At 44.7% G+C, this 13,989-nt stretch overlaps 1 protein-coding gene across 1 annotated transcript in view; it reads right to left on the reverse strand.

Moving 5' to 3' along the window:
• The window catches only part of Mipep (mitochondrial intermediate peptidase), a 100,283-nt gene extending 86,890 nt beyond the window's left edge, over positions 1-13,393 (reverse strand). The window contains exons 1-5 of the mRNA XM_034499146.2: positions 13,114-13,393; positions 10,401-10,574; positions 9,794-9,882; positions 7,418-7,504; positions 5,038-5,101 (exon numbers count right to left, since the gene is read on the reverse strand). Coding sequence (XP_034355037.1) covers positions 5,038-5,101; positions 7,418-7,504; positions 9,794-9,882; positions 10,401-10,574; positions 13,114-13,296 — 597 coding nt within the window. The 5' untranslated portion in view covers positions 13,297-13,393. The remainder of the gene's footprint in view (positions 1-5,037; positions 5,102-7,417; positions 7,505-9,793; positions 9,883-10,400; positions 10,575-13,113) is intronic.
• Positions 13,394-13,989: the final 596 nt, after the last annotated feature.

A 13,989-nucleotide genomic window follows, 5' to 3' on the forward strand; every position in this document is an offset into this window, starting at 1 on the left:
TCTGCACAGAACAATAGTGAACGCCTAACAGGTTCAGTTGAGAGGCTCTGGTTCACCAGCAATAAAGCCCTTAAAAGCAGATACAAGATAGACACAGGGCACAAGGCATGCACTCACTACGGCAGGAAGATTACTGGCTTAAAAATGGAAGAGACAGAGGGTAGGCAGAGGCTGGAGGTGCAGAGCTGGATCTTCTACACTATGACCCAGGTGTGTGGTGCATGGAACCAGTTCCTCAGTCAAAGGGCCAGGCTGGTACTGGCACAGTCATGTAAGTTTTAGCTTGCAGTCACACTCTAGAACACAATCTCTGTGAAAAAGGAGTTCCTGAGGTCCATGGTCAAAGGAGTCACAGTCTCATGCAACCCAGGCTGGCTCCGTAGCTAAGGATGACTTTAGACTTCTGCTCCACCTGCCTCCGCCTCTCTCTAACCACAGCTCCACTGAATGATGGGATTATAAGCTTGCACCACCATCCCTGTTTATGCAGTGTTGAGGCTTGAACCCAGGGCCCCATGCATGCTAGGCAAGCACTCTGCCCACCGAGCCTTAATCCCAGCATACACTACAAATATTTTAACATGAAATATAAACTGTATCCATGTAATCTCTGAGGCCAATCAAAAAGTGCTCAGGTTCTATCAGATCTTTCAGTTATTCATCAGGAAGAAACAAATCAGGCTTCAGACTGGGTTCAGGATGGGCTTCAGGTGAGCCATGTGACCTGCCTTTAAAAAATTATTAAGCAACACTATTTTTTTTTCAAACATATAAAATGTAAATATACTTGACAAGAAGCTGAGAAGGACTGAGGTGGTGTAGCTCAGCTGAGCGCCTGCCTAGCATACACAACGACCTGAACTTGGTCCTCAGCACTGTACAAACTGGAAGTGTGCAATCCAGCACCTAGGAAACGGGAGCAGAAGAATGAGAAGATCAATCTCTACCTCAGCAGCGTAGTGCGTCCTACATGAGACCCTGTCTCAAAAAATAAAATGAGTTAGAATAAATCAGGTACGGTGGTACACATATAATCCCAGTTATACTGGGGAATACGGAGCCAGGCATTTCAACGTTCAAAGGCAGTCTGGAATCACTGCAAGTTAAATGCCAGCCAGGGTATATAGCAAGACTTCAGTATCCAAAAAAGTCAGTGTAGAATAATGACCTAAAGCTTTCAAGATGGAAAATGCAAACTCTACTGGGGAAAAAAAAAAAAAAAAAAAAAAACTGGTTTCCAGTGCCTCCAATGTCTTCTTAAACCAGACTTCTCTTGCAGCTGTGTATTGCCACCTCGTGGTTTATCAGTGAAATAACAAAAATGATGAATGGCATCTAAAAATTATAGATCTAAAATTCTTCCCAAAGGTTTTTTTTATAAAAAAAAAAAAAAAAAGTAAAACACAGCATAATAAAATTTATCATCCCCAAAATTTATCAAGTGTCAAAACTTCTGGAAAAATAAAATCTAGTTAACTTTCTGACTGTGGCTATCTTCTAAACATAACGATATTCCATCTTTCCAGAACAATCTAACACACAGGCCTTAGAGCCCTAAACACCCTGTGAAACTACTAGAGACTCTGAAAATAAACTTAATTTTAAACTCCTAAGTTATATTCACAAGACCTTAAAATAAACTGAAAACTGGCAAACACAGAGGCCCACACCTGTAGCTACAGTTATTCAGGGAAAAAGAAGGCAGACAGACTTGATCAGGTCAAAGCAAGCCTAAGGACACAGTACTACCTCATCTCAACATTAACCAAAGCAAACCTGAAAGAATGTAAGCCTTTACTGTGTACAAATTATGTTATGTTGGTGGGCTGCCTCCAGAACCTCCCTTCTAAAGCAGGTGATGTCATCCCTGTCCCGGGGGCACCTGTAAGAGCAGACACAGGAGCTGCAGAGAAAACACCTGATTTATCTCCTGCATCTTTAATGCTGATGGCCCCTGGGAGTCACTTGGTGGGAAAGAGCAGGTATGCTATAAGGACGTGCTCGCTGGATAAGAACGGCTGTGTCTGAGCTGGTAAAACTACATAAACATTGGTCAGCACAGTTTCAAATACAGCTTTAACAAACATTCTATACAATACGAAAGCTATGCACTGCAATGTTACCTCAAAAGCTAACAAAGCAGGATTTGGGTGGGACTACATTCAGTTGGTTGAGTGCTAGCCTAGCATGCAGGAAGCCTAGGATTTGATTCCAGCATCTCTTCAAGCAGACATAACGGAGAAGGTCTGCATCACTAGCACTTGAGAGGTGAAAGCAGAAAGATATTCTTGGCTGCACAGAAAGCTCAACGCTAACCTGTGACACATGAGACCCCATCGCTTACAAACAGAAGACATCAAACTCATGAGGTATTTCACTGAATCCCAAACTGGCAAACATTTAAAAACATGATCTGCTGGCGATACAGGTCAGTGGCAGAGCACTTTAGTAAGCATGCATGAGGTTCTAAATTCAACCCCTGGCACTGAAGGTGACATGTGATCTCCATGTACCAAAATCCTAAGCATTTGGGAGGCTGAAGTAGAACAAACGTGAGTTTGAGGTCAGCACAAGCTATACAGAGAGACCTTCTATCAAGAATAAAAAGCCAGGCGTGCTGGCTCAAGCATGCAATCCTAGCATCTGAGAGTTCTAGATCAGCTTAGGCCACAGAGCAAGATCATGTCTCAAAGAAAACCAAAACCTAACAAGTCTGTAGATTACAGACTGCTTCTCACGCCTCTGGGGTCACCAGGTTTTCATCAAGAAACAGACTCTCAAAGGCACTATGCGAGTGTGGGGAGAAGCATGCTTTACTCCAGCAAATGCTTGGTGATGTTCCCTGTCCTCACTGACAGCCAGGTCATATAGTTATGTGAGATGAACTTCAGAGAAGAAGCATTGTAGTTACTCCACACCTTCTGGGGTGACTCAAAGAGCAGTATGTGTCATCAAAGAAATGGGCTGCAGAGGAAAAGTTGTATGCCTCAGGCAACTGAACACAGAAAGACCCTGCCTAAGGGGTCTGACTGGAAGACATCCCAGACGTAGAGGCAAACCAAGTTACTTGACTTGCTGAGTCCTGACAGATGGGCCCACATGTGAGTGAATGAAACGACTATGGTTGATTAGCCAGGAGCAGCAGCTCACACAAGTAATCCCAGCACTCAGGAGGCAAAAGGCAGGAAGATTACCACAAGTTCTAGGCCAGCCTGGGCTACAAAGTGGATACTGTGTTGAAATAAAGAAAACAACAACAAGAATGGAGAGACAGAAAGATAGAGACCTTCTACTTATCAGACAGGGCATACAAACGTTCCGTGGTATTGACTGGTGCCAAGACTCCCCAACCTTGGACAGCAGAATAGTCCTTCTGCATCTGCATGGAACCTATGCACCTCCTCCTATCAACTCCAGAACATCTCTCAATCACGCAGGAAATATAATGCAATGTAAAGGCCAGGTAAGAGCACTAAAGCTATTAGAAAAGTCTGCTCTCAGCTCAGTGCAGACACATTATTTTCTGAATGTTTTTGATCTGCCATTGGTTGATCCAGATAGAGAAGTCTAAGGCACAGAGGTCCCAAGAAGATTACGATAAACTAACTTCTGTTCCTAGATAAATGGCTTTGGATTCCCTACGTTTATTAGGATGGAAAGAGCCATCTTTAAAAATGATAATAATAATTGGCCTGTGGGCAAGCAGAGGAGGCCATGGGGAGCCACTCCAGATGGCATCCAGTCACTCCTTGAGCCCAACACTGAGCTGCTACACAAGGGACTGGTTTGGCAGAGCATCAGAGCATCATACTCCCACAACAGCAGCCAGTGTGAGCACTAAGGCTGAGAGCCTGAGCAAGTTACTTTGTTTCTACCTCTATAAAACAAGAGGTGTGGAGGATGTGCCAGGCCCTCCATCCGGAGAGCACACCCCAGGTCACACCAACATTTCCTGCTGCCATAGCAAGTGTGTGGACCCACCAGGCACGTTGAGTGTGAGCAGATACCTGTGTCAACAGTCCACCTATTCTCCATCTTAGCCTCATTCCATGACACCTACAACACTCCAGCTGAGCTGTCACTTCCTTCTGGATTATCAGGAGTGACGGCCCAGCTTCCAGGGAGCACCACATTTAGTCACCACCTACAGAAGAATTTTATGACAAGTGAAAAAAGTCCTAAGAGTTTACTAATACCCCATCAAGTGATACACAAGGCACATGCCTGTAATACTAGTAAGAAGTAAAGGCAAGGTCAGGAGTTCAAGGCCAGCCTCTGCTACATAGCAAGTTCAAAGCCAATTTGGTTAACATATAACCTTGTCTTCAAAAAAAATAAAAAGAGCTGAAGGCGGAGCTCAGCTGGTGGAATGCTTGCCCTGGAGTGTTCAATGCCCTGGGCTCAGTCCCCAGCACTGATGCTTGCCCTGGAGTGTTCAATGCCCAGGGCTCAGTCCCCAGCACTGATGCTTGCCCTGTAGTGTTCAATGCCCTGGGCTCAGTCCCCAGCACTGAGCCTAGTCAAAGATCAGAAAGGCAAGTGCATCCTCAACTACATAGCAAGATCAAAGCTAACTGAGCTACAGAAGACCCTCTCTCTAAACAAATAGGTAGATAGATAAGTACGTAAAGAGACAGACAGACAGACAGGCAGGCAGGCAGGCAGATAAATAAATGTGCCCCCATGTGCTGTCACACACCATTAACCCCAGTACTCAGAAAGCAGTGTGAGTTTGAGGCCAGCATAGTCTACATAGCAAGTTCCAGGCCGGCTGGGGACATACAGACCCTATCTGAAGAACGAAAATATTTGGGTGGAGAGATGGTTAAAAGACAGAGATGGCAGAGGAGTAAGAATTGGTTCCCAGCACCTACATGATGGTTCAAAACCATCTGTACCTGCAGACCTAGGGCTCTTACCCTCTCACCTCCAAGGCCATGATGAGGTATACATACATACATTCAAGCCAACACATACATAAGAGAAATAAAGTTAAGAGCGTACTTTAAAAAGGAAAAAAAAAAAAAAAAGATTTACCTTTTCTTCATCTAGATGTATTCCACTGATTTCAAAATCAAACATAAATAGTTCAGCTACTCGCCTAAAATAAAGTGAGCAAAAGTTACAAGAGTTTATTAAAATTACAAACGAAAATCAGTCTTTATGTTCAAATCAGGATTTCTGAAACTTCATATTAAAGAGAATTACTTCAACATGGCCACAATTTGTTTCTTTGTCTGAAACACAAAATTTAGTATCTCAGAAGCAGGTACAGCGCCCAGCTGACTGAGAGTTCCACTGGCCTGTCATGTCAGCATTTAAACCTGGTGAAGCTGAGAACCTAACATCTAGTTATTTCAACTGCATCCAAACCCAGTAACTAAAGCCAGGATTGGTTCACACTCAGACAGCTTCTCAAGGACCTGTGTGGAGTGTGTTTCTTCCAGGCTAGGAGTGTAACTGTAACAGTAAATTTTACATATATATATATATATATATATATATATATATATATATATATATATATGGCAAGCAGTCCAATTCCTTCCTTTACACATTAACTACATGAGCATACACATTAACTCCACAATTCTCTTCTGCCATGGTTAATACTTTACACAGGCATGGTCTAAGATGCAGGACCCTCTGGATGCCTGACAACACTCCCAATGATGTTCAAGTATCACAATGTTTCATTTGCTAGTATGTCAAACCCTAGTTTTCTCCCATATGCAAAGCTCTCCTTTCTGGACCACTGTTCTGTCACCCAGCTTATTTTTCCCATTGTATGTTTCATTTGGTCCTTCAAAAGCTCTTATTGGCATTTTAGAAATACCTATCAATATGGAATGTATCTATATAAACATGGAATGTATCCACAAGTTCTTTGTGTATAATAAGCTGATAGCCAACTAAAATTTGTACACAGACAACATAATAATGCTAGTTATTAATGATGGCCAACTAAAATTTGTAGACAGACAACATAATAGTGCTAGTTATTAAAGCTAGGTCCTAAATAACCTATAGATAATACTTTATATATTTTTACATTAAACTAATGTCAAGTGACCACTCATCTGGGATGGTGAACACACATTCAAGCTTAATTAGCTTTGCAAAGGAATACAATATAATGTCAAGCCTAAAATTACAATAAACAACTACCCAGATGACATGGCTCGCTCCACTCAGACCCTGAGCTTCAGGAGCAATGAAGGAGAAAAGCCAGGTTCCTGTACACGTGCTGGTGGGTGAGGTACCTCCCCAACACCCGAGCCTACAGGGCTCCCACCTGGAACTCATATTTGAACTGAAAGCAAGGTTCCATTCCCAGCTGGCCCCCATGGAATAAGGCTTTAACTGGGGTGACAAGCCACCTACAGAGACAGACAAGAAGATGGAAGTAGCAAGAGAGAAACTAAGTAGTCAAAGGAAATAAGTCTTCCATAAACAAAAAGAGGATAAATAGGTAAAAAAAAAAAAATCAATCATTTTCTATGTTATGACACAAATACATGAGCAAATAAATGATAAGCCCTACCATGCTTTCCTTATTATTGCATTTCATTTATTTATTTTGCACATGTTCATGTGTATCTGTATCTGTGTGTGCATGTGTGTGCATGTGCATGTGCGTGTATGTGTGTATGTGTGTGTACACACATGCACAAGCACACACCTGCCATGGCATGCGTAGGGAGGTCAGAGAATGACTTGCAGGACTCAGTTTTTTCCTTCCACCACATGGGTCCCAGGGACTGAACTCAGATCATCGGACTGACCAACCAGCAGATACTTTTATGTACTGAACCATTTTAGTACATTTATCTTATACAATCCTACATTTACCTTACATTTACCTTATAAAAAATTGCAAGAAAAGGAATCCAGTTCCTTCTCAAGTCATGTATCAAGTACTCCTGTGTACTGAGTTAGCACCAGGCTTCTTACCTCAGAGAATAACTGCAATCTAATGAACCAGAGCTAATCACTAAAGCTCTAAAGAACCACCCAGCAAACAAATCAATTTGCTGGTGTCTCTCTCCCAGTGGTGCTACGGTGGACCTATCAGCATAAAGACATCGTGATTATCAGCAATTTAACTAGAGGCTATCACTGGGCATTCATCTTGCAGCAACGAACATGAGAGCAGCCTTGTAGAACTCACCCATAAGACAGAGATGGAAACAAGTCACCAAGGCAACAAATCAGAAGATACTGGTGGTGACCATGGGTAAGAGGATGGATCCAGATGGACATGGTGTAGAGAGAAGATGTAGTGTGGTAGAGTCTCCAAGAAAGTGCAGGAGCCACAGGACACTGAGAGAGGCACACTCCAACCCAGAGGGCCAAGAGGGCTCTCCAGCCTGGCCCGCACAGTCAGTCATAGGAACAGGAATGAATGGATGAGTACCTGGTTTCTGCATCAAGGGAATCCATAAGCTTCTTATCATCCAGTAATTTTTGCAGACTCTGATACAATTCCACATTCGTATTCAACCTAGAAAGACCATGAACAGAAATGTTATTTTCTAATCCATTTTTAAACATTTACTCTACATCAAGAGAATGGAATTAGATGGTTGCATACAAATACCAGAGCCCAAAACTGGGAAGCAGTTTTCTGTATATTCTTTTGAACTAGCTATAATATTCATACTTGGAAACTGTTCAAACAGGGTCTTCCAGCATTAAACTGTAAGAGATGTGCATTCACTTCAGCAAGGTCCATGATGCAGATGTCCTTCAAATGGCCAGAGGCCAGCTCCCTAACACCCAGGACTGTGTCAGGGAGCAGGGGCTACGGAGTGTTCCTGCTGAATATCTTTTGATTGACGGTAACTGCCTTGGTCCCCTTAACATTTGGGAGGACCCATGAGAATGGTAGCAAAAGAAACCCTCCAGTTCACCAGCCACTTCAGACCTTTAATGCAAATGGCCTGGGGAACTAGCCCATCCTTGAGTCCCTGGGTAAGGATAGTAGACTGGGGGTGGTGTGAAAGATACTGTCTTTCCATCAAGAACCACTAGGTGGCAGTGGCTTCTAGTCTAGGACTGGTCCCAAGCCATGCCGTCAGGATGCCAGCCAGGACCTTGAGACCTAGAGAGAGGACAGTGATGCTGCAGGTCGGGCTGATATTGGTGCCTGGATCATGGCTTTTTGCTCTCACTCACACAAGCACAGCTAGCTTGAGTTCTAAGGTACAAAGCTGAAGTCTCAAGGAATGCTTCGTGGTTTCCATTTTCTCCATTAATGGCTGATGCCAGAGGGCCCAGCTCATTGTGAGTGACTTTCAGCAGACTGAAGCATTCTTCATGGAGAGGGGAAGCTTTCAGTCAAGCACTATCCGCTTCACTACCAATCACGGTTCTCTACTGCGCTTCCACAAAACTAAGAGTGCTTGGGCTTAGAACAGGCTGTCCCTAAAGTCAGCAGGACACAACCTTCACAGCATCCCAGACAGGTGGCCTGGCCACGCTGACTCCTTTGCTGAGCTACTCCTGATGGAAGGTGCTCATTGTCCCATGGAATCCCCTGTTGCTGTCTTTGTTGCAGCACAGGGCCAAGGGTCCAAATGTGGCAGGGACTGGCTTTATCCATGTAGTACACATTAAAGAAGATAAAAGTCACATTTACTGTGCCTGAGTGGGACAATGTCGCTCAATGTGAGAGAGGGGACAGCCACACTCCTAAGATATGAAGTCTGTCCAACTAGTGAAGCCACCTCCTCTCCAACTTCTGAAAGTCTCATGGTGTTGCCTGGCGTCTGTTTTCCTCTCATAAGCCCAGGCTAGGCACGCCCTGACACTCTCCTTAGTCTCAAACATTATCTGGCTTGGTGTCACATACCTGTGCTTCACACCTAGTGCTGTCCACAGTGACTTAAACTATCTCTTCGGGGCATTCATAAATGGCTTTAAACCACTTCAGATCTCTCCTGCGCCACTTTAGGATGATATGTTTCCTCAGAGCCTCCACCTACTGCCGTCCTCGGCTTCCTCAGAGAGCATTAAGATACTCCTCATCACAAGCCAACGAAGTCTAACAGGGAACTTCGTATACATACATATTTGGGCCTTCTATCCCACAGCCACGTATGCAACTGACTCACGCCAAAATCTAGGAACTCCAAATATCCACAAAAATACCCCAAAGGCTTTCCTCAGGGCCCTAGTTTGCTTTCCATTGCTGTGAAAAGACCATAACCAAGAACAACTTGGGGAGGCATGGGATTGTTTGGTTTACACATCCCATGTCATAAGCCATCGAGGGATTGGCAAGGCAAAGACTGAAAGGCAGACGCCGAGGAGGAGGGCTGCTCACACTCCATGACTAACACAGACTGTTCTCTTCTACACCCTAGGACCAGCTGCCTGGGGTGGCACTGTTCACAGTGAGCTGGACCCTCTGACAGCCATCATTAATCAAGAAAATGCCTCACAGACTTGTTATAGGCCAATCTGATGGAGGCCACTCCTCAGTTGAGGTTCCCTACAAAAATCAACCAGCACATTGAGTGTCGACAGTAATGAGGACAATTATTGCTGTGTGTCCCCGTGTGTCCAAGGCCTTCTAAGCAGCTCATGTTTGCCTTGTTTCATTTTACACACAGCAACCTGGAAGGTCAACTCTATTATCCAATTTTTTAAAAAGAGGGAAGCCAGGAGAGCAGCTCCAGCTGCCATGACTTGCCCCAGCACTCCCGCCACCATCCTGGGCTGCTAGATCATAGCACCTCCTCCCACCCACTATAGACGCGCAAATCCACCTGGAGTGGAGGGGACATACTTCTCCACCATGGTGCCAATACTTCTGCAGGCCTCTTGTGCAGCCTCTCTGAACGCAGGCTCTGGGTGTCCGATTTTCACAAAGTCCGCCTAATAAAGGGGAAAGACAAAAACCAAGGGACTGGGATGGAATAATGGATTCTAAGACCAATCACTATTCTGGATTCTATATGCCATTAATCAAGCAATCAAATTTGGGCCAGTTTCTGGCAAGATGGCTCAGCAGGTAGGAGGTCTGGTTTGCAGGCCTAGTGACCTAAATTTCACCCATGGATCCTACAAGGAGAGGCTCCTGAGAGTTCTCCCGTGACCCCATGCCTGCACTCACACACACACCCCCAGGGCATGCATGATCCTGCACACACACAAACACACACACATATGGCATACATGTTTCTGTGCATACACACACACACCCATGGCATGCATGTTCCTACTACACACACACACATGCACACCCATGACATACATGTTCCTGCACACACACATACCTATGGCATGCATGTTCCTGCATACATACACACACACATACACACACACACACACACACTCATGGCATGCATGCTCCTGCACCCTTGCACATCCTTGTTCTCCATTTTAAGTCTCACCAAGTCGGCCACTCTGCACAGGCAATCCGAGAGCTCGTCAAAAATGAGGACTGTCTGTGGCCCTGGGGGTGTGGAACATGCTCGCTCTACCAGCCACTCCGTCCTCCTCAAGGCTTCCTCCTGGGCAACTTGGAATCCTTCAGGGGTGCTGAGCTCGGGAACTCCAAAAAGACCCTGAAAGTACAAAATGGCATTTCTAATTTACAGCCAGAAGCACAGTTCCGTCTGTCTGTTTTACTCCCTAGAACTACGTTTGCACAAAGCCTTGATTTTGCTTGGTCTAGCAACAGCCCACGCCTATACTCATGGGTTACTGTTTTTCTGTCACACTACACAAAACAACCTAAAAACATTTCAAAATCTTATGTCTTCTTCAAGCCTTCCCTACTTTTCAAAAATAAATAAATGGTATGGGTTCAGTTGTCAGCACTGTGGCTCCATGAGAAAATGGCTGAGGGGATTAAATGAAGAGTCAAAGGTTTAACACAATGTAGAACAGTGCCCAGCAGACAGATGTTAACAATAACCATCATTAGGTCACAACCTTGGTCACCTGATCACTCCTCCTGGGCTTCAGTTTTCTCACCAGGTATACTGAGGCTGGCGGTACCTAACAGCATGGAAACATACTAAAGCAGAATGCATGTGTGAAGTGCCAAGGACTGCACCTCTCATGCAGCGCAGTCTCCACACATACCAACCCATCCATCACTATAAAACAGAGGACGCTAACTCACAAGGAGACTTAACAGTCCAAACCCAGTCACTGGCTGAAACTAAGGCATTTCAGTATTTTAATAAAGAAAAATAAAATCACTAATGAGAATGATCATCTTTAAAAAGCAGTTGAAGTGTGAATCCTAGCACCCTGAGAAAGCCAATGTTTAATATAATATATGCCAAAGTGTGCCATGTACTTTATACATGTTCTCTCGGCTAAATCACACAGTTCTAGAACAGGGAGTACATTCTCCTTTTACAGATATGGAAATATGCTTTAAAATTATTTTTGTTTCCTGCAACTTAGCCTAGAACTTCAGTTCCCCCGTCTATGCACCCCAAGTGCTAAAAGCCAGGCATATGAACATACAGGCACCTATATATACAAACAAACAAAAACATCATTTAAAACAATCTGGAAAGAAGGGCTAAAGAGATGGCTCAGTGGTTACTGCTCTTGCAAAGGACATGGGTTCTATTCCCAGCGTCTTACATGGCAGTTTACTATCTGTTTATAAGTTCAGTTGCAGGGGATCCAACACCCTCTTTTTGCTTCCATGGACACTATACATGTGGTGAATTTACATACATTTGGGCAAAACACATAAAATAAAAAGACTTTAAAGCCAAATTTTTTTGTGGCATGTAACTGTAATCCCAGCACTTCAAGATAGAAACAAGAAAATAGCCTAGAAGCGCAAGAACCAAATAGGAGCAGGTAAGATAACCTGAGTGTTCAGTCCAATAGCAAAACCAAGAGAGACCCCACCTCCATAAGGTGAAAGACAACAGATCCCGAAAGGCTGTCCTCTGGCCTGCACCTACCAGACCTGCACTCATTCATTCTCTCTCTCTCTCTCTCTCTCTCTCTCTCTCTCTCTCTCTCTCTCACACACACACACACACACACACACACACACACACACACACACGCACACGCACACACACACACTAAACAATTGTTTAAAATATGGCTGAAATCAGTTCCATTTCATCCACTCAAAACCAAGCTTATCTTTCTGCTCAATACTAACAGGCACTTTCAACACCAACTCCATCAATACCAGCATCATCCACCCTCATGGGTTTTGAAGGAAATTTTATATAGAAAGAATTTTCAAATAGACAAAGTTAAACAATGAGATACACCATGAAGTACAATGAAACTATATCCCAGACTCATCTTTAGAAAGCTGCCCAACAGTGAAAAGCTAAAAGGTAAAAATAACCCTTAACTTTTAGAACAGTGGTTCTCAACCTGTGGGTCACGACCCATCGGAGGTTCATATGTCAGATATTTACACTATGATTCACAGCTGTAGCAAAATTAATTATGAAATAGCAATGAAATAACCTTATGGTTAAGGGTCACCACATCATGAGGAACTGTATTAAAGGGTCAGAGCATTAGAAAGGTTGAGAACCATTGTTTTAGGACAAATTCTGAAAATGCAAGTAAAGAGATCCATCCTTCTCAGTCTTCCCTTCCTTTTCCTCATTCATTATCACGTGTCCAACACCACCACAGGCAGAGTAGAAATAGCCAAGCAATTCTGTCTGGTGACTTCGTAGGCTATGCAATCAACTCAAGCACCACAGAAAATCTGATTTTTCTCAGTAGGGTTCTGTCGTTGCTTTCTGTTTTAATGCCGGTTCTTATGCAACTCAGGTTAGTCTCAAAGTCAGTCTGGAGCCCAAAGGACTGTCCTTTGTACCCTCTTGCCTCTACCCATCAAGACTGTCTTACAAGCAAGAGCCACCATGCCTGGTTTAACAGGTTGTTTCAGAGCAATTAAGGTGTGATGAAGTTTTCAACGGAAGTGTCTTTACAAAGCCGAGGGCAAATGTGAACTCTGAAGCCAAAGGGGTGGGGGCGAATCTAACTTGAGTAGGGGAACGGCTGAGTGGGAAGCTTATCCCCGGGGCACGCTTATCCTGGCACAGTCCCCTTTCAGCAAGACGCGGAACCCGCGCTGCCCAGACACACGCTCACCCGGCGCTCTCCCAATAGGTCCCATAGGTGGCTCTGGGGCTTGACATTGAAGGCGGCGCCCACCGGGGACCAGCTGGTGCTGACGCCCCGGGCACAGCTCCGGCCTGGGTGTCCCTGCAGAGCCGCTGCGGCTGCCCGGCCGCACAGCCGGCCGGCGTACCGTGTCCCGGCCGCCAGCAGCATCCTCAGGACGCCGGCTCTGTCAGGCTCAGGAAGCGCGCGCCCCGCGTTTCCAAGGCAGCAGCTCACCCGGACTTGAGCACGCTGACTCTCGTTAGCAAGAGCGTCGCCCTCCACGCCTGCTGAGCAGCTCAAGTTCCGTAGCGCCCTCTTGTGTCTGGAGGAAGAAATGTTTGTGTTACTGGGGCACAGGGAGAAGTCTGGTCAGGCATTGGAACTTTTTACAGATGCCAGGAATGAATGTGAGAACTCAAGATGAGTTCTTGATGCTTTCTCAGAGAAAACTCAGTGGCGGCACATGGAAGGACCCAAAAGAAACCAAGAAACCACAAGCAGTCGAAATCCAAGGCACTTGTCTGATCCAAAAGAGGTCCAAAAGTCACCCCCATGTTTGCACGCACACCAGCTATGGTTGTGTGTGACCATATGAATTAACTATTAGAGAATCGTTATCTATTTTGACTTTGGAAATTACTGATACCGTCTAAGGGTCTAGGGTTCTTGGCTGGGATCGTTGTTTCTGCCAGTCAAAGAATTGAAAGGCAGGAAAATTAGAAGACCAACGTGTAGCAGAAGAGAATCTTAAGCATCTTGGACAGAATTAGGAGTAGAAGGAAGGTTGGTGAGGTGTGCGTTTCCTGCAACAGGCACACACAAAAAAGACTCTCTGCAAAGGGAGACTCAGAAAGCTTTAAA

The sequence above is a fragment of the Arvicanthis niloticus genome, chromosome 3 (assembly GCF_011762505.2).
Source record: "Arvicanthis niloticus isolate mArvNil1 chromosome 3, mArvNil1.pat.X, whole genome shotgun sequence".
In the NCBI taxonomy this organism is placed as follows: Eukaryota; Metazoa; Chordata; class Mammalia; order Rodentia; family Muridae; genus Arvicanthis; species Arvicanthis niloticus.